The sequence below is a fragment of the Varanus komodoensis genome, unplaced genomic scaffold, assembly GCF_004798865.1.
Source record: "Varanus komodoensis strain SLA01 unplaced genomic scaffold, ASM479886v1 scaffold34_1, whole genome shotgun sequence".
Classification (NCBI taxonomy): domain Eukaryota; kingdom Metazoa; phylum Chordata; class Lepidosauria; order Squamata; family Varanidae; genus Varanus; species Varanus komodoensis.
In genome coordinates, this window is record NW_025335854.1 from 7223471 (window position 1) to 7243959 (window position 20489).

General features: G+C 54.4%; 1 protein-coding gene across 1 annotated transcript in view; it reads left to right on the top strand.

Moving 5' to 3' along the window:
- Positions 1-294: 294 nt before the first annotated feature.
- Positions 295-20489, top strand: part of LOC123027915 (ADAMTS-like protein 2) — a 29563-nt gene continuing 9368 nt past the window's right edge. The window contains exons 1-9 of the mRNA XM_044439271.1: positions 295-381; positions 5529-5671; positions 7604-7679; positions 10398-10500; positions 11827-11972; positions 13129-13252; positions 13904-13984; positions 15275-15450; positions 19455-19875. Coding sequence (XP_044295206.1) covers positions 295-381; positions 5529-5671; positions 7604-7679; positions 10398-10500; positions 11827-11972; positions 13129-13252; positions 13904-13984; positions 15275-15450; positions 19455-19875 — 1357 coding nt within the window. The remainder of the gene's footprint in view (positions 382-5528; positions 5672-7603; positions 7680-10397; positions 10501-11826; positions 11973-13128; positions 13253-13903; positions 13985-15274; positions 15451-19454; positions 19876-20489) is intronic.

A 20489-nucleotide genomic window follows, 5' to 3' on the forward strand; every position in this document is an offset into this window, starting at 1 on the left:
GTGAGCCGGGGCGCGGCGGGAAGGCGCCCGGCCAGCCGCCCCCTCCCTTTGCGGGGCGAGCCGGGGGGAGCCGCGGGCGCGCCCGCCCCGCCCCGCCCCGGGCGGCTCCCGGGCCGCCTTGTCAATCAGCGCCGCCCGGGAGCTGCCGCGTGCGCCCGCCGGCCGCAGGTTGCGAGGCGTTCATTGCGCGCTCGGCCATGCAGCTTTGCGCCCGGGCGGCCCCGCGTGCCGCCGCCGTCGGGACCTCGCCGCCGCCTCCTTGCCGCCGCCGCCCGCGGAGCCCGAGCGCGCACCATGGCTGCGCCCGGCGCCGCCTCCTCCCGCCGGCTCCTGGCGCCGCCGCCGCTCCTCTTGCTGCTCGCCTGCGCCCTGCACGCTAAGGTAACGGGGGGCGGGGTAGGCACGGCCCGGCCCGCGCCGCCACTCGGGCGCCTGCCCGCCGCTCGCCGGACTCCCGCGCGTGGCCGGCCCGGGCCGCCGAGGCGCTGCGCCCGTGGCCCTCCCCTCCCTCGCCAGGCGCGGCCTGCGCGCCCCTTGGTCGCCGGCTCGGTCCCCGGGAGAAGGGGAAGGGCGCGACGCCGGAGAGGCTCAGCCGCCCCCCGGTTAAGCGCCCCAGGTGGGAGGGGGTCAGTCGAGCAGCATGCTTTTCCCGCTCTCGCCCCGCTGGTGGGCTTGCTCCTCCGGAGGCCCCCTTCTCTGCTCGCGTGCCCGCCCGCCCCGCGGCGCTTCCCGGGGTGGCGTTGCTCCGCGCACCGGCCTGTCAGTGCCCTTCGTGCAGCCGAGCGGGCTTCTCTTGCGTTAGTGCCGCACTTGGACTGCGGACGTGCGTCAGGCAAGCCCGGGTCTGGGGAATCCCGTGTGAAAAGGCAGCATCCAAAGGAAGCAGCAAAGGTGAGATAGTGCCCCACGCTATTCTGGTAACCGAATTAGCAAAAAGTGGGCTAGTTAGAAAAGCTGTCTGGTGGAGCCAAAATTGGCTGCTGAATCGGCCCAAAGAGTGCTCATCACGTGGGCCTTCTCAAACTGGGGGGAGGTAACTAGTGGGGTGCAGCAAAGTTCAGTCCTCAGCCCAGTGCTCTCCAACTTCTTTATTAATGACTTCGATGAGGAAGTACAAGGAAAGAGAGTAAAGTTGCAGATGATACAGAACTGGGTGGAACAGCAAACAGCCCAGAAGACAGAATGAAGAGGGTGATCATGATAAACTTGAACCCTGGGCTGAAAGCAACAGAAGGAGATTCAGAAGGGACAAGTGCCAAGTCCTCCACCTGGGAAGGAGAACACAAATGCATCGCTACAAGCTGCACACCTGGCTCAACAGAACTCGAAATGAAAATACCTTGGGGTTATTGTGGACAACAGAGTAAATATGAGCCAACAGGGTGCTGTAGCTGCAAAAAGGGCACATGCTATTTATTTATTTAGGAAGCTTCTATGCCGCCCCATTCGCCAAAGCCTCGGGGCGGCTCACAACAATAAATGACATAATAACAATATAAAACAATATAATATAATTGGAGACGTCCTGGCCAAAGATGTAAACTCAATAAATAATATTAACAATTAAAATGACGTTTAAATAAAAAAGTCTTGGCCTGGTGCCGAAAAACAAATAATGACGGCGCCAGACGGACCTCTCTGGGGAGCACATTCCATAGATTGGGCGCCACCGCAGAGAAGGCTCTCCTCCGGGTACTCGCCCTCCTAATGTCCTTCACGGAGGGCTCCCGGAGAAGGGCCTCTCCCGCTGATCTCAAGGGGCAGGAGGGCAAATATGGACGCAGACGCTCCTTTAGGTAACCGGGACCCAAGCCGTTAAGGGCTTTATAGGTCATAACCAACACCTTGAATTGGGCCCGGACTTCAATGGGAAGCCAGTGAAGCTGACGGAGAACTGGAGTCATGTGAACATAATGCCCAGTCCCCGTCAGCAGCCTGGCAGCTCTATTCTGCACCAGTTGGAAGTATCCGGACCGTCTTCAAGGGCAGCCCCACATAGAGCGCGTTACAGAAGTCAAGTCAGGAAGTTACTAATGCGTGTGTCACTGTTGCCAGGCAGTGGGATGCATCAGCAGAAGTATCACTTCCAAATCACGAGAAGTCGTAGTTCCTCTATACTCCTCACTAGCCAGACCTCACCTGGAACACTGTGCCCAGTTCTGGGCACCAAGATTTAAGAAAGATGCAGAAAAATCAGGGTGGAAAGGAGGGTAGCAAAAATGATCCAGGGACTGGCGACACAGAGATGGAGAGAACTGGGCATGTTCAGCCTTGAGAAGACTGAGGGGGACATGGTATCCCTCTGTAACTACCTCAAAGGTTGTCTCAAAGAGGGAGGGCAAGATTTCTTCCTGCTGATGCCAGAGTGCAGGACACGGAATAATCTATTCAAGCTGCAACAACCCAGATTCAGGCTGGGCATCAGGAAAGGCTTCCTCACTGTCAGAGCAATACGGCAGTGGGACCAGCTGCCCGGAGAGGTGGGGGGCTCTCCCACTCTGGAGACATTCAAGGGGAAACTGGGCAGCCACCTGAGTGGGACGGTGTGACGTGGTGTCCTGCAACAGGAAGGAGTTGGACCCAATGGCCTTCATGGCTCCTTCCAACTCTACTGTTCGATGATTTGAAAAATTTGGATGGATTGCATCTGGACAAGCTAATATCCTGACCCTAAATGAGTTAAGTGGCAGTTGGGCAATGCTTGTCTGTGACACTGTTTGCATTCCCTCCGTGACTGACTGGCTCCCAGACGGCTGCGTCCCCGGCTCCCTTGCCGTGCTGCAGAGGATGCTTGTGTGCATATGAACTGAGAGAGATCCCCTGGGCGAGGGATCCCGGGACACTCTCAGGTTATGTGGCACAGCCAGCTGGGTGAGGGAAGCTATTACGGAAGGAAGAATAAGTCACACACAGGACCGAAGTGCGTTCACGGTCATCCCTCTTGCTGCCATAGAAACCTGCTTAGGATCAGGCATTGAAATGCAGCTCCATCCCTAGTGCCCATAAGGTGGCCACGCGTTTGGACCCACCTTCCAAAACCTTCAGAGGAAACTGGCTATCTTTAGCCAGCTTTCCTGCCCAGATGTCCCCCAGATGTATGTGCTGGACTGCAACTCCCATCATCCCCGTGCAGCACTGTATGCTGACTCGGATGATGGGGATTGCAGTCCAACTCATCCAGAGGACAACTGCTTTTATAAGGCCGTTCAGACGTCTTGCTCTGTGTTTTGCTTGGAAAGCGGCTGCAAGCTGGCTTCCCTGGGAAGCATTCTTCCTCACTGGCGTTCTCGGGGCCTTCCTGTCCCCGGGGTGTTGGGAAAGCGAATCCGCGGCCCAGCCACTCCCCCTCCATTTCCTCACTGAGTTTGCCAGTAGGTGCAGCTGGTGGGTGAGGATGGCCCGTTCACTTGTTGTTTTGTGTGGCACACCTTCTGACCTCGCAGAGAAGCGCTAATTAGAGTTCTGTGCTCTTTAATTACACTTGTCTCTCCACAGCTGTAAAAACTCCCTGTCAAAAGCAGCTCATTATTATAGAACCCCCGTTCAGAGGCCGGGCCATCCGGCGCAGCCTCTGTCGCTGGAAACGGAGGAGGCGAGACCCTGCTCACTTCACTCGGCTTGCCTGCGCCTCCCGGATTTCATGGGTCATTGGGCCCATTGTGGCCTGCCTCTCCAAGGAAGCCCTCCGCCACTCCCCCCCTGAGAATAGCTGGAGGACACAGTCTCCGCACTGCCGGAGTGGGGAGGATCCTTGCCCCCTCCCAAGAGAGGCCCGGGTTTCGGCGTCCTTTCTGCGCCTGTGTCCCAGGTTCCTGGTGGCTGGAGCATTATTTTTCTGCATTAAAACTGGGCACATGTTTACTGCTTACACCGCAGAAAAATTTGCTTTGCGTTGGCTCTTGCCTTCCCACCAAGACCACGCTGAGATGTGGCAGAGCTGCATCTGTGGGGTGGGGAAACAGCCTGGAGCTGCTTCACACTGCATTTGGCAGCTGGAATAGACCACACTACATGTATAAAGAGGGACGCTACCCACCTTCGAAATACTCAGGGACTTGCTGGTTGTGGCTCCATGCTGCATGCCGCAACCAGTAAGGCATTTCCATGGGGTGGGGACAGGGTGTTTTGTACAGGGACTGAGCACTAGTAGACCCCAGTTTCCATGCATTCTTGGGCTGATCAAGAAAGAGGGCTTAAGTGAAGTCTGGACTGCCCACCCAGACCCCATCTGGGCTTCCTTTTTCCACTGAACCTGTGAAAAGCCCACACAAAGCACTCCCGGGACGCCGGACAACCACGTCTCGGGGTGGTTCCCTTTTCTGTAGCTTCCTGCAACGCAGTAAGGAGGCTTTTGCAGACCAGGTAAAATGGCCACGCAGTCACAGGTTGCCAGGGCTGGCTCAGGATGATGAGACCACAGAGTAGTCACTCCATCGGCCACTGGGACAGAACAAGCCCTGTGGGAGTTCCAGAAAAGGACAGAGTGGTTCTAGCATTGGACAAGTTCTCCGGGCTACCCAAGTTCTGAGGCATTTGAGGATGCGGCCTTCAAATCTAAATGCCCAAAATTCATGCAAACGGGAGGGTGTGACTTGGTGTCCTGCAACAGCAAGGGGTTGGACCCAAGGGCCTTCGTGGCCCCTTCCGACTCTGCTCTTCTATGATTCTGTAAAGTTCATGCTCTCAGCATGAATTACGGAATTAACTGACACCCACACACATCTAGACTAGACAAAAAGGGCCCTCCCACGGGTTTTTTTAGAGATCCCACAGATCTTGTCACATAAAATGGGATACAGCTGTACCATTTGGAGGATGTTGATCTATTTGTTTCACAACATTTATATACTGCTACACATCTAGGCAGATTCAGGAGCAATGAATAAACATTAAAAGGAATGAAACATCATCTCACCGGGGCCCAGTGTGATGTACTAGTTCAGAACTAGTACTGGGAATCAGGCGATCTGGGTTCTAGTCCCCACTCAACCATGGAGCTCACTGGGTGACATTGGACCAGTCACAGACACTCATCCCAGCCTACCTCACAGGGTTGTTGTTATGAGGATCAGTTTGAGAGGAGGAAGAGAATTATATAAAGCTACCTTGAGTTCTTTGTAAGGAAAAAGGTGCCATATAAAAAACAAGGACATAAGTACATAAATATCAAAAATTTTATCAGCAGAACACTAATAAAAACTGGTAAACTGAAGGCTTGTTGAGAAAAAGTAGGCACCGAAAATAATGCAGCATTGGTGCCTCTTGATCTCCAGAGTCGGGGAGTTCACAGAAAACGGGGCCACCCCAGTGAAGGCTCTGCTGCAGATGAATTCCAGCCAGGCCATAGGGCCCTTCGGAAGCACAAGGCACATCCCACTGGATAATCTTAGGGACTGGGCAACTTGAAGGTGCTCTCTCGAGTACTGCTCCCCTCCAGTTTAGGGCTTCAGTAGCAAAGCCATAAGCCTGCAGGCTGTCCCCTGGCTCGGCCTGGCGTTCTCACGCTAACCCTTCCCTGTTTCTGTCAGGGCAGCAGTGAAGCAGCTGAAGGCGGCGTCGGCTGGAGTGAAGAGGTCGCCGAGTGGTGGGGTGAATGGAACTCCTGGTCCACCTGCTCGCGCTCCTGCGGGGGCGGCGTGGCGGCCCGGGAGAGGCACTGCTTGCGGCAGCGGTAAGCCCCGTGGTGCAAAGCCCGGGAAACAGCCGCAGCGGCTGGCGGCCCCTGCACCCCCAAGGCAGCCGGGAAGACGGTGTTCAGGGCCGTCCTGGCTTGCCTCCTTGCTGTTCCTTGTTCTCTGCTCTCCTCCTGTCCGTGCCCCTGTGCTCTGTCCGGTCGTCGTCCTGAAAGTGTGGCGGCTTTCATCTAGACCCAGGTCCCCAGTCGAAGGGGCTTGGGGAGCGGGGCCCTTGCGCAGTGACAGTGGCTGGGTTTCTCCACGGGGCTTCCAGGGCTCTCCCCTCTGCCACCCGCCCACTCCCCACGCGCTTGGCCTGCAGGAGGCTGTTGTCCCCCCAAAGGGTTGAACGAGGCTCCCTGGAGTGGAACCTCTTGTAACCAGCTGCTCCAGATCCCGGGAGGCTGATGAGGGCTGGCACCCAAAAGGGCGCCCAGCTTGCCGCCTCTGCCTCTCCCACACCTTTCACTTGGCATGAACGCACTTCCAAGCAGAGGGTGCCCGAGCCAGGCCCCGGCCTTTCCTCTGTCCTTCCAGCAGGATGGGGGTGGAGTGCCCCCTTTGCGTGGGCATCACTGCTGCCCGGATGTGCCGTGGTGCCTTCCGCCTGGGCAGCAGTGCCGTTTCCCCTGAGCTCAATGACTTGGAAATTCCAGCCACTCTGTCTTCAAAAAAAGAGTTTGTGTGTGCATCTCTCTCTCTCTCTTTCTCTCTCTGCCTTCGAAATGCCTTCTGCATTTTATACTTTCTGGGTGGGAGGCGGTCTGAGATAAAGAGACTTTAGGATTCCTTAGAGCTGGCGATGACAAACAGCACAGATGCTCCCATGCCGAATCTCATTCCTCGATTCAAGCCCTGGCACCTTATCTGCATTTTCCAGTGTCTCCATCGCAAAGCTGTCTCCCTTGTAAGCCTATTGCAGCCTCTTCTGCCCCCTCCGTGGTAGCCAAATGCTCCTTTTGAGAAATAGTTCCTTGTTTTTGCCGTCTGATGCACCTGCCTCCTCTTCTTCACACCTGCTGCTTTCCACTTTCCTTGCCTGTTGAAGGAAAAGCCATTCATTTCTCATTCCCATCTTTGCTGGCATATTCAGCCCCTGGAGGGACCGGCCGAGCGGTCTTGTTAATGCGACAGTTGCACAAACTGCTTCAGCTAAAACAGTTCTCTCCCTAGATCTTTGCAGGAAGTGTTGGAGACAAAGCTTTGAGGGCATTTTGAGGGCATCCTGTGGGCTGAGAAAGGATCCAGCTACCCATGATGAGAAGGGACATGAGCCAAGTTTAGCTGCCGGCAATATTTCTGCGGCCAACCGGGGGGCATAACTTACGTCATAGTAATCAATATTCATTTCATGGCATGAGGAGGAAAGCGTTCGGTCGAGATGCTCAAAAGGAGATCCAGAGCTTACTTGAGTCGCAAAGCCCAAGCTGCACTGTGTCTCCGTCCCTTTGGAATCCGCGGGGCCCATTTCCAGGCTGGGATCGCCTTGGCAGTCTCTGGACAGAGCCAGGCTGGTGCTGAGGCCTGTCTGCTTTGGGAGGCTTGCGCGAAGCAGAATCCCCCTGCCCGGGCACTGCCTTGTGTCGCCTCAGGCAGAAGACGCAGAACTCCACACATGTTCAGAGACGCCTCAGGCGTGCTCCAGCATCGAAAGGGGGGTTCGGGGCGGCAGTCTCGTGAGTTCTGGATCGGATCTGAGTTAATCCTGCCCTCGCTTCACAGCCACCTCCCTTTCGCACACACCAGGTCCCCCCCCCCCGCTGTGCTTTCATCGCCAGTGTGAGAGCCCCTCCAAACTGGGATGCAGAGCTGTGGGGGTGGCAGCGGGGGATGCGCGTGGACGGGGAGCGTCTGCGGAGGCTGAGGCAGGAGCCGGCCTGGAGCCGGGTTGTCCTGCCACCTACAGAAAGCCCCCTTTCCCTTCACAGGCTCCCCGTATCGCAGGGAAGCAACAGCAGCGTCTGCCTGGGCCAGTCCAAGCACTACCAGCTGTGCCAGCAGCAGGTAAGAGCGACTCGCCCTCTCACTTTGGGCGCGCCTGCTTGCTGGGTTCGTGCCCTGCCCTTTCCCCTCGGGCAAGGAGGCCAGGCCAGTGTGTGTGGCCCTTCTCTGCTCTGTTTGCTCCTCCCGAGGCCGAGCATGAGCCTCTGGGCCAAGGAGCTTTGTGGCTGAGTGGGGGACTGGAACCCAGAATCCCAGTCCGGTGCTCTAACCACTGTGCCACATGGTCTCTCCATTATAGACTGCCTGGCTCTTTCTGTGTGCTGCCATGAGCATGAAACACAACAAGTGTGGCATCAATAGCTGTGCAACTTGGCGGCCAGTAGTGGGGGTTGCCAGGCCACACCTCTGCGATGTGGCTTGTTCTTCAGATTCGCAGCGATTCTCTCGGCGCTTTGGAGAGGAAGGAACAGCAAGATAGTGGGGTGGCTGCATGTTCGGAACAGCCAGTTTCTCAGTTCCCCCCTGTTTCTTTAGTGAGCACAAAGGAACGTGCGGCCATCCAGTCTTTCTTAAAACTTCTTGCTCTTTCCCAACGGGTCTCAATTTGCTGAGGCCTCCCCTACCATCAAGGAGCCACAACCTGTCCACTGAGCATGTACCGAGATCCCTCTGTGTGGAAGCCAGAGCCGTGCGCAAGGACAGCAGGGCTCGCATTCCTGCTCCCAGGCCAGCCCTCCTGGGGGCTCTCCCCACAGGCTTGCTCTTTCAAACAACATCCGGATGGGCAAGAGACGGGCTCTGTCCAACCCGCCCCCTGCGTGTCTTCCAGCCATTGGAAGAACTATGGGGCGAGAACAGCATGCTCTCCTTACTCAGACAAGATGGCCTGCCCCATTTCCAGGTGGGGCGTTTCTGCAGAGGCTCCTTCCCTGCCATGAGGCCCAGAAATGGCTGGAAGTGGGGCAGACCCCCGCAGGCAGGGTCGCTTTGTCTCTGCTTCCAGAGGGGAGCCCCGTCCTCCTCCAGCCACGCATTCAAACTTGCCTGTAACCTGCTGCATGAGAACAGAGGGCCAGGAATCACCGTTCCTCGGCACCAGTTTGCAAACTGAGCCACAAACCCTGCTTCCTGTCTCCGCATCGGGCACAGCCAAGAGCAAAAGCAGTAGCTTAACCTTCACTGCAGTGTCCCTGCAGGAATAGAATACTTCACCAAGGTGACCGGACACGCTCCACGCCCAAGAAGGAGATTGCGCCTGGTCTGACCAATAAAAGTCCAGCCCTTCAGCCCAGCGTTCTTGACCTGGTGCCTGCCAGATCGGTTGGACTGCCACCCCCATCATCCCCTGGAATGATGGGATTGCTGTTCCACACACCTGGAGCGCTGCTCTGAGCAGTCTGATTTGTGCCGAGCGGGGTGAGAGGCAGCAACCCGGAACCTGAGCTGAGCGTTTGGGTTGCAACGGGATGCCCGGGTGATGCGTGTTTTTAAGAACGCCATCTTGCTCCATCTTTCCGTCTTACTCTGCTGTGTGGTGTGTTGATCTTGCTTTTACCATGAGTGTTGTCACGGGGGAAGGCCCTCATGCTAGGAAAGGTGGGAGGCAGAGGAAGAAGGGGAAACCCAACTAGGAGACGGACCGATTCCATGAGGGAAACCCCAGCGCTGAGTCCACAGGAGCTGGGAGAGGCTTCATTTGTAGGGCTGCCCCAGGTCAGAGGCGCTTGAAGGCTTGTAAGAACAGCAGCAAGCGGCTGAGGCCTCTTGCCCTTTCTGTCCTCCATCCATCCATCCATCCATCCATCCATCCATCCATCCATCCATCCATCCTGTCTGCTGCAGAGAACTATTAAAGTCCCGGCTGATGCACGGGGAAGGACCAAGGAAGGGAAAGGCAGGAAAGCTGCACAGATCTCTCACAATGCCTTTAGTATCAAAGGTAAACTTCCTTTGGGGTCACAGAGCCCTTTTGGGATGGCTGAGTCCAAGCACATTGTTAGACTTAGAAATGGGTTCGGTCCATAAATTCAAAGCTTCAGGACAATGGATGGCCAACAGGACGAGTTGTCATTTATACCGTTAGCTACGACCTGGATGGCGTTTAAGCCACAAAGAGCAAATAGGCAAGTTTAGACGGGGGTATGTGCAGGACTGCAGAAACCCTGGACTTTGTGCGGGGGGGGGGCAGATTTGTGCTTCTGCCGGTCCCCAGACAGCCACACCCTCTTTCCCCTGATCACTTAGTGACTTCACAACTTTTGCGTGGCCCTCTCTTTGTTGCACACGGTTGCCCTGCCTTTCCTAAGATTTAGTTCCTGGCAGTGGAAGCTTGGGGAACTAAAATAGGCTGCTCCAATCTAGACTTCTGTCCCGCTCGTGTCCGCCAGTTGCACTACAAGTAAATCTCTCTTGAGTGCGAAGGGGAGTTTTTCTTTCCATGCAGAAGGCAGGGGCTGTTCCGGATTGGGACCACAGTGTGTGGCAGAGAGTTAACACACATACACTGCAGCCTCCCAATCCCAATCATTTATCAAATAAACGAGTACATATATTCACATCAATCCTTCCACCTCCTGAGGTCTGCTTTTTACCTTTCAAAAGTTATTTGCGCAATTACTAACGCGATTGAGTTTGTTGCTGACCCTTGGCGTTTTATCGACAATATTAGCCTCCTCACACATGCAAGCTCTTTCCCAGACGCCGTGCAAACAGCCCCTTGTGCCTTGTGGGAGGGGGGCAGTGGACAGGCGCTAAGCTTTGGTTTTGTCTTCCTTGCAGCCTTGCCCGGCCGACACAGCCAGCTTCAAGGAGCACCAGTGTGCCAACTTCAACGCCAAGGCCTTCGGGAAGCGCTATTTCCACTGGGTGCCTCTCTATCCAGGTGTGCCTCTGCTAAGTTACTTGCTCGGAGTGGTGGAAGGTCAAGGGGCCAGGAGGCAAAGGTGCTTGCGAGGCGTGGCTGGCACTGTGCTCCTTGAGGGCAGGCACCTTGGTTGGTTGGAACAGCACCAAAGCGGTGTCCTTTGCCACCTTACATCCCAGCATGCCTTGCACATGAGAGTACATGAACTGAAACCCCATTGGATGGATGCTTCAGTTAACGCAGTGGTTACGTGAGCATGTGCGCACACGCATGCGGATACTGAGAAAGGAGTGTATGCCGTGGAGCCCAAAAGTGAGGGGATGCTAGAAGGATTCCCCAGTTCCCAAATGGGCTATTCAGAACATGAATATGAATGGGCTGTGCAGAGAAGGGCCTTCTCTACGGTGGCACCCCAATTGTGGAATTCGCTCCCCAGAGAGGTTTGCCTGGCGCCATCACTTTATTCTTTTTGGCACCAGGCCAAACTCTTTCTATTTTCCCAATGTTTTAAGACATGGCTGTTTTAATCGGGGTTTTATTATTAGCTGAATTTTTAGGATGCTGTGTTTTACATTTTTTACATTTTGTATTGTGAAACCATCCCGAGACTTCAGTAATGGGACGGTCTACGAAAGTTTTAAATAAATAAACAGTGGGAAAGGATTATATATCTAGGAAGACCAATGTGATCTAAGTAACCACTCCGGTGGATGAAGCTGGCTGTGATCCGTGAGAACATGCCAGGGTGGAGGTGTTCACCTTGAACGGAGCCGTGTCACCTGGTGCAGTACCTGGGGTGCCCTGGGATGGAGGAAAGACTCACAGGTACGTCAGGTTCAGACCATGGTGTCAAGACAGCCAAGGCTGGAACCGGGAAGGCTTTTTTATTGTTCTTATTTAAAATACGCCCATGCCTGCTTTTATGGCAGAAGCAACGTGTCTTCCGGTCCTTTGCAGTGCAACTCTTTGCTTGTCTACCGAGAAGTAGGTCTGCTGGATTCAGTGAGAATCACGTGCAGGGATGGCAGACGTCTGGTCGGCGGACTGGATCTGTCCCGCTGGTACCCTCTTCTGGCCTGCCAGCATCCTCGCCCCTCCCCTGCTCTCTGTGAACAGAGAAAGGGGCCGTGATGGTGTCAGAGGGCAGATCCCAGAAAAGGGGGCTGCCCGGGGAGCATCCGAGCCCCTTGGGCGGGAGCAGTTCCCCGGGAATATCCGACGGCACCTGGTTAACGGCAGGCCGCGCTTGCACCCGGCCCGCAGACCTCTGCGGCCTCTCGCCTCCCTCGGGGGCGCTCCCTGCCCAGGCTCACCTGCCCCCTTTCGCCCTGGGCCCGGCCCTAGATGACGACACCAGCATCTCAAACAAGCCCTGTGACCTGCAGTGCACCACCAGGAGCGGGGAGAGGCAGCTGATGGCGCGAGCCCAAGATGGCACCTCGTGCCGGGACCGGACGTACCGTGGGGTCTGCATCGGCGGCAAGTGCGAGGTATAAACTGGGGGGGGGGGGGCGCTGCTGACTGGGCTCACTCACCGGGGCTTAGTGCCTGGTGCAGGGAGGGTGCCGCACAGAAGTGGGGACTGCAGGCTCCTTGGGTCAGGAACGAGCCTGGCGGGGCCGGGAACACAGTGCAGGAAGAGCCTGCTTGGACCCGGGCCAAAGGTCCTGGTGGTTTAGCATCCTCTTCCCCGGAGCGACCCAGCAGCTGCCTCTGGGAAGCCACGAGGGAGACATGGGCGGGGTGCTCCTCGCCGCTTGGCCCTCAGCCCAGCCCCTGAGCAGCCGCTTGCAGGAAGAAGAGCCCTCGCCAGCCCTCGTCTCCGTGGGTACGGCCAGGGCTGTGTTCCTGGCCATCTGAGGTGGCCGTTAGCACCCCCGCGTGGCCCGTGCCTCTTTTGGCCTGCTGCTCGTCGACTCCTTTGTTGACTCCCCTGCCCCAAAGCCTAGGATTAGCAAAGAGAGTTCACTTCTCCAAGTTGTGCATAATTTTGCTGATAGCTTTTTAAAGTTTCTAAACGAAAAGGAAGGATTAAATTGCAAAGGTTTGGTGGGGGGGGGGCAAACTGAAGATAAGGGAGAGACGAGATTTTGGTGGGTGGGGAGAGGAGAATGTGGGCATAATGTTTTTCTAGAAGTGGAGTGGAAGCTGAGTGGCTTTCAGACAGAGTTCCAGAGGGGAGGTGGGGAGCGGAAGGGTGACGGAGGCTGCGCAGCGGCTTGAGCTCAGCTGGGAGAGGAAGCCAAGGAGCTGTGCCAACCCCTGTGCAGAAGGGGGTGACGTTTCACTGGGGTAGGACTCAGTTATGCCTCAGGGGTCAGAAACCGCCTCCAGCCCACAGGCCAAATGCCGCTTTGGGGACGCTCCTGGGCACTGCATTGCCGTGCTGGGGGAGCCAAAGGCCGGCCAGCCCAGGGTCAAAGTGCCAACTAAATCTCTTGCTGCCTGTGACTATTTCAGCCTTCCAGAATGGGGGAAATTTTGCAAAACTTGGGAAGCCACCAGACTTTGGCAGGGAGGGAAAGTAGGAACCCCCAAAGTCTAGAGTTGGTCCCCAGCCTTGAATTTCTAGACCCCAGCTCTATTGGTTGGGTTTGTAGCAAATGCTCCCGATGCCAAGACTGCCTCTGTTTGCTTTCCTCCTAGCCAATAGGCTGTGATGGCAGCCTCTATTCTTCCCAGGTGATGGATCGGTGCCGCGTGTGTGGAGGAGACGGAAGCACTTGCTACCGCGTCTCGGGCAGTTTCCGAAAAGGGATCTCACAGTTAGGTACACTCTGCTAACAGCACCGAGCTTTTGCCACGCAAGCGAAAGCCATGCGAGCGAGATTTCCTGCGACTCTCCCTTTTTCGAGGGAGCGGATTTGTGCTGGCGGCGCCCCACGCGTTCAGGCAGAGGTGTTGGTTCATACCGTATTTCTCTGAGTGCTGAAGAGGGCCGTGTGATTCCCCCGCGAGAGGGCGGCCCCAGGGACTCAGACTCCAGCTTCCGTGAAGCCTCAGCCACGCGGGAATTCGCTCACTCCGATATGGACCAACCATATCTCTGTGTGTGCCCTTTCTGGCTGAATGCATCTCAAAATCGATAGTTGCAAAACCAGCCCTTGTTCTTTGAAGACCTGCGGCTTGCTAAAGCAAAGAACATTTTGCACAGTATATTTTCCAGGTAGATACCCCAAATGTTCTATGGCCCATTGAAACATGCATGCTACGAACACGCTACATTAGGGTAACAGGAGTCATGAATTGATTGCAGCTCGCTCCGGAGTGTATTTCGTGTGCTGAGGCAATCCTGCCTATCTGAAATACCAGAAAGGGTGGCTGTGTCTGTGGAAGACTAAGAAACGGCTTCGTACAGCGTGGCCAGAGTCCTTGCTTCTGACTCAGTTTTTCTGATTTTAATGTGCCTCCCGTTTCTCAGGGTATGTGTTCATCGCCAACATCCCTGCTGGTGCCATGGACATCCTCATTATTGAGCGAAGGAAAACAGAGAACATCCTGGGTAAGCCACGGAAAATGGCGCTCCCCTCGGGCAGCTGGTTCCCCCAGTGCCAAAAAGGGAGGGCGCCTTCCTGCGTGTGCCCCTCCCCTTAAAGTGCCTTGCAAGCCAACGTTGTTGTTTAACCATTGTTGGTCTATTATGGTGGCTGAATCCAGTTGTGGCATTTCACAATGGTGAGTGTGGCCTTAAGAAACCATGAAAAGAAACAACAGCTTGTTCTATGGTTTCTCTGTTACCACCATGGTTTGTCATGTTGTCTGAACCGATGTTCACAATTTCCATGGTAGGCAGCTATCACGGAGTCCCCTGGAAAGAGTGGCAACTGCTGGAGCCACTCTAGCCATCTAGCCGCTAAGTGTTGACCAGTGAGGAAGAGGCAAGAGGCAGGGAGCAATGTACTTGCGGTTGAATTTCAGATGCAGTGGCTGATGGGATGCATGTTAACAGTGGGAAGACTTAATGGGGAGGATGGAAACCATGATAATGTAGAAAGCACTTGTTGGTCTGTCAGGTGAATCATGGTTAAAAAAAAACAAAAAACACCCCCCATGGATCATGGTAACAACTCATCAAATCATAGAAGAGTAGAGTTGGAAGGGGCCAACCCCCCGCTCAGTGCAGGACACCAAGTCACACCCTCCAACTCAGAGGACTTTCCAGACACTTTCCGAATGTCTCCAGTGCAGGAGAGCCCACAGCTTCCTCAGGGAATAGGTTCCTTTGTTGCCCTGCTCTGGCAATGAGGAAGTTCTTCCTAGTGTCCAGTCTAAATTTGGTTTCTTTTAACTTAAGTCCTTTATTCCTTGTCTTGTACTCTGGAATGGGCAAGAAGAGATCTTGACCTTCCTCTTTGTGTCAGCCTTCCAGGTTCTTGTGGAGTGTGATCATATCACCCCTCGGCCTTCTCTTCCCAACAGTGCCCAGTCCTCTCCATCTTCCCTTACAGGGCTTTGCCTCCAGTCCCTGAGTCATCCTCGTTGCCCAGCTTGGCAGTCTTTCTAGCTTTCCAACTTTTCAGGGTTTCTTGTCATGTTGTGTGAACATCACCACTGAGCAGGGAAGAAAGGGGCTTAAACAGTCTTTAGCTTGTGTCTTTGCCCACGCGGGAGAAGGCACCTCGTACACATGTTCACAGCAGACAATTCTTGAGCTAAGGGGCTACTGTGGGAGCTGATGGAAGAGTCCTTCACCCAGACTGTGCCCCTGGGCATCTCGTTGTGCTTCCCCCGGCCGGTGCTGCACGGAGGCTGTCCCTTTGCTCGTTCATCTCCCCCTCTGTCTCCTCGGCAGCTCTTGCGGATGAATCTGGGCACTTCTTCTTCAATGGGAATTCTGCTATCGACAATCCACAGAACTTCAGAGTGGCTGGCACCGTGTTCAAATACCGGCGGCCTTCAAACCTGCACTCGGACGGCCTAGAGTACATCATCGCTCCAGGACCTACCAACCAGTCTCTCAATGCCATGGTAAGCGGGGCTTGTATGTTGTGTGCTCTCCATTCCCTGCTCGCGTTCCCTGGTCCCTGGGTTCTTTCGACTATGCCATGGGCCGCCTGTTTCTCTCCTGTGTTTAACCAGCACTTTCAGTGAGTGGCTTTAGAAAAGCAAGAATGCTGCCTTTGGTTATGAGAACAAAAGAAAGCCTTCTCTTATATGCTGGGCAGAGAAGCAGCGGCCTCGCCTAGGAGCTCTCCCAGCTGCCGCCGACTTTTACCTACCTGAAAATGGCACCGGTCATTTAGGGCCATTTATCACGCGCTTGTCCTCTCTCCCTCCCCGTGTTTGTTTCTGGCTTCTTGAGATGATACGGTGAATCTCCCATTTGGGTCTGTGTCTAACCAGGCGGGTTTCTTTAGAGCAGGACAAATGCAGCATTTAATAGTGGAAGCAACCGCAAGTGCGATTTTCCTCTTCTGTATTTGTGCTATTCTGCTGTGCCGCAGCGCAACCTAGAGGTGATGGAGCAGGAAAACAGGAAGGAAATATTTCTTCCATAGTGCTTGGATCTCAGTTCTGTCACACAGCCAAACATGGCCGCATGGATTCATGGCGGATGAGCAGTCTTATGTAGACAAGTTCTGCAGAAGGTCGTATGATCAAGACTGTTTTCTTGCATTGCTGGCGAGCACTAGTATGTCTGCCAGGCACACGATTGAACGATCCATGTTCCGAATCTGCAACTCCGGTTGAGGCAAAGCTCCTGTGTCGTGCTGACTTTGGGTGGGCCGAAGCTGCTCCCTTGGCCATTGGATCAGCATTCCTGGCTGTTGGCCACCATTTTGAGGAATGTTGGGAGATGAAGGCCCAAGGAGGATCCTGGAGGTCACGAGGCTGGGGAAGCTGCTCCAAAGTATCTTCTGCAAAGGAGATGCTCTGCTTTTCACAGGTTTCAGTGTCTGTAATGCTGTCATTCAGCTTCTTTTCATGGCACGCAGGAACGTTCTGGGCTGATCGCTTCACCCCAGGCTAACTAAATGCCAGGAGACCTTGACCACGAGCCAGGGAACTTCCTGTGCTTAGCTGCTCGTGTCAGATCCGTCTGAATCCACAAGTGGAAGGTCACAACCAGTGCTTTTTTTGTAAGAAAAAAGGTGCCGGAACTCATGAAATTATTAACCTTTTGCACGTAGTCAATCACTGTACACACACCCACACACATCAGTTGTGTAACGAAACATAACAGTTGCCGCCCGCAGTAAGCACTCAGTGCACGACCACACAACCAATCACAAGCCACGCGGTGCCACAAGCCGAGCTGCACCATCACAACCAGCGCGGACGAAGTACGCACGCATCGGATTCGACACACAGGCAGCCCACATGCACCGTTTCAATGATTTTGCCGCCCACCTGCTACGCTCAACAGGGCGATTCAAATCCACGTGGACCAAACATCAAATTTTCAAAAGTTACTTTTAAAACTTGGAAAATCTGTCGAAAAAAGGTGCTGGAATTCTGTTCCGGTGCATTCTTTGACAAAAAAAGCACTGGTCACAACCGTCTCCTTTTTGTATGTGGTCCCGATGTTCCTCTTTCTGTAATTTCTCAAGCACAGGTTTGTTCCATCCTGCTTCTGCATCTGCACGAACATTCATGCACGTTTCGTACGTGACTTTCCCTGTCATGGACAATTTGAGCAAGAATTTTCCGTACTACAGGCCTTTTTAAATGCTATTTTTCCTAAGGTACGCATTTATGTATGCAGTTTTGATCAGAGGGCAGTATCACAAAGCTTGGAGAAGCACAAAGGGAATTGTGCTCCAGTTTGCATATTAGTTCCACAAGTACAAATTAGGTCAGCTCGTATTGGAATGCCAACCAAATGAATCTCCCCCCGTCTCTAGCAGGGGCGTCGCTCCACTATTCTGTGTGTCTGATTCTGTGCAGGCCAGCCGAAGCGTCACAGCTGGGCAAAGCCGTGCCTTTCCTACAAGGCCGCAACAGTGCCGAGCTCAGGCTGCCGCTCCGGCCTGCTTTGGAGCCCCCCTTAGAGTTCTCTCTGGGGCAGAGAAGTTTTCTAGTTCCCGTTATACACGCACCTGCAAGTCACACCAGGGAAGACAGCCGTCCTGACTTGATAAGACGCTAGATCCCAAACTGCTCTGTAGATATTAAATCTGGTTCCTAATACTGCCTTGCCCTTGTGTTTGTCTCCCGCTTGGTATAATTTCCCACAGGAGTGCGTTCTTGCAAAAGTGGGAGTTCGACAATGGGAGCACCCATTGGCTTGTGCTCTGTCACGCTCTCCTCTAGTCCCGGATTTCTCAACCATAATGCTTCCCTTCTTTTCTTCCTTGCCTGTCAGGTGGCCATTTGATTCTAGATTAATTCACACAGAGGGTGATCCAGAAGGGCTATGCAAGCAGATGGCGCTGGGCTGAAGTGCCAGCATTTCAGGCTACTTAGTGATTTTTATGTATTATATTTGTGCCCTGCCTTTTTCTCCTTTCAAAGAACCCAAAATACCTTAGATGATCCCCTCAGCTTTATTCTCATAACAACCACCCTGTGAGGTAGGTGAGGCTCAGAGTCTGCGGCCAGCCCAGAGTCACCCTTTGAGCTGCACGGCTGGGTGGGGACTCGAACCTGGAGCTCCCAGGTGCCACAGTGGCTGTGACAGTAGCTAGAGGTGGGCGGAGGAAGGGGCCACGTAAGTCACATGTCTGAATTTTCCCCTGTGTGCACATGCTAATTCTAAGACTGTCTCTTTAAAGTCAGATAATGCCAGACAAGTGTAACAAACCCAGTAATAATCGTTCAGCTGGTCTCTGACTCTGCACCCAACATGCCAACAGGAGGTGACCCGAGACCTTGTGAGGAGCAGCCTTGAAGGGGATTCATGCAGCAATGAAATGAGAAGCTCTTCTCCATGAGGCTGTTCAGCACTGCATCTACTTTCAGCTTCCTTGCAGAATGGAGACTTGAGCACAATAGCGTTTGTTTTCCTGCTTTTCTGCTACATCACCTCTAAGTGGCACTGTGGCATAGCAGAACAGCACACATACAGAAGAGGAAATCACGCTTGCTTTCGCTTTCCCAATTAAATGCTGCATTTGTCCTGCTCTAAAGAAACCCGCCTGGTTAGGCACAGGACCAAATGGGAGATTCGCCATATCATCTCAAGGAGCCAGAAACAAACACGGGGAGGGAGAGAGGACAAGCGCAGGATAAATGACCCTAAATGACCGGTGCCATTTTCAGGTAGGAAAAAGTCGGGGGCAGCTGGGAGAGCTCCTAGGCGAGGCCGCTGTTTCTCTGCCCAGGTCCAAAGTTCAGATGACTCATTACAGCCAAGCCCATCCTCCTGACTGCCAGAGCCCCACCTCTGAGGGGCAATGTCAGAAAGCGTTCTGGTTCGGCGACACGGACTATGCTAGCATTGAATGCCCTAGGATTTGGCCAGGGCCCTTCTCCACTGTGGACCCCTAATTCAGGGAGGCAGATGGGGTGCAGGGATGAGAAGCTCTTTCGTTCATCTTCAAGAGGGAATTCCAGGAGCTGTTCGCAGATGGGTCGCGGGGCGGTGAGGTGACCTGACCGGACAACCGTCACCCCATGGATTGATCTGCGTGCAACATTTATCCCTGGCCCTTTAAGCCAAAAGGCCCTGGGTGGGGGGCTTGCAAAGATAAATATCTGGCAGTTCTTGCCTTTGGGGTGATCATACCCATTCAAGGCCTGACACAAAGGGAATAAAGGTTAGAGAAGGAAGGAGGTGGAGTTAAGAACCTAATGGAAGTGTTTCAGACGGCTGACGATGACGAGTGTCCGCTTGCATTCTCTTCCCTTCCTGCTCAGAAGGCAGGGGGCTCCCTGTATTGGGGAGGGGAGGCGAGGCCCAGTTCTGGGAGGGGTCTCCCTTGGAAGGGTCGGATCACAACACAAGGGCAGCCTCGCCCCGGTCAAAATGGCTGTCCGACGGCTTACACGGTTGCTTTGGTTCCCTCTTCTTTTTCCCTTGCTGAACGCAGTATTATAACCTGAACGGCAAAATGCCCCATGTCACCTATGACTACACGGTGCCGAGGATGCTGTCGCCGGCTCTGCAGACGGCTTCTCCGGCCAGCCAGGTGCCCCTCTACCTTCACCTGCGGGAGCCCAGCCACGGTCGGCAGAAGGCGATGCCCTCCGTTGCCCAAGGTCTCAACGCCACCTGGGACTCCCTGGCTCCCAAGGGTGCAGGGGAACGCTTCCTGCAGGGGAACAAGCACAGTGGCGTGGCCTTCAGTGGCCAGCATTACTTCCTGAGCAACCTCTCTGCTCAGGACAAGGACTGGGCCTGGAAACCCGGCGCAGGGGAAGACAGGCTTGGATTCCGAGCTCAGCAGGCCTCCCGGACGAATGGAGCAGGGGAAGAGGAAGGCGTGCCGGTGGGCAAAGAAGCAGGCCTGGGTGAGTGGGCTTTCTCCTCACTGTTTTCTCAAGCAGGCACAGCTGCTGCTTCTTTCTGCTTCCGCATGAAACAAAGGCGTGGATGGACCAATGCTGCCTGGAGGATGGTAGAATTTAGTCATTCAGACACTCTTGATCGAGGGCTGAGATTTTCTCTAAAGCATTGACATTCTCCTAGTATTAGCATTTCTAACCCAAATCCTGATAGCAACAGTGATTTCCACTCCAGGCTTAGGACAGAGGAAGGGCCATCTTTTAAAAGCCTGGAGCCTTTTTAATGGAGAACACTGGCACTTTTATCTCTGCAGTCAGGAAGGTTAGAAACTCGTTTCTGAAAGCTTTGCAAGAAATCATCCCATTTTAACTCTGCTCCAGATCGCAGCTGGCCTTGTCCACACCTCAGTTTGCCCCAGGACTGGCACAGTCGGCTGAGCCCAATTCCCTGTTTCTTTGGAAACAAGTGCCCTGAACTGGAGAGGCGAGAAACCGAGAGGGCAGGATCTGATTCAGCACTCACACTTATGTAAATTATGTAAATGATGTAATAGCGGAAGTGACCGCTTGTGCAACACCAACAGCATTTGTGGGTGCAACTCTTCCCTGGAAAATCCATT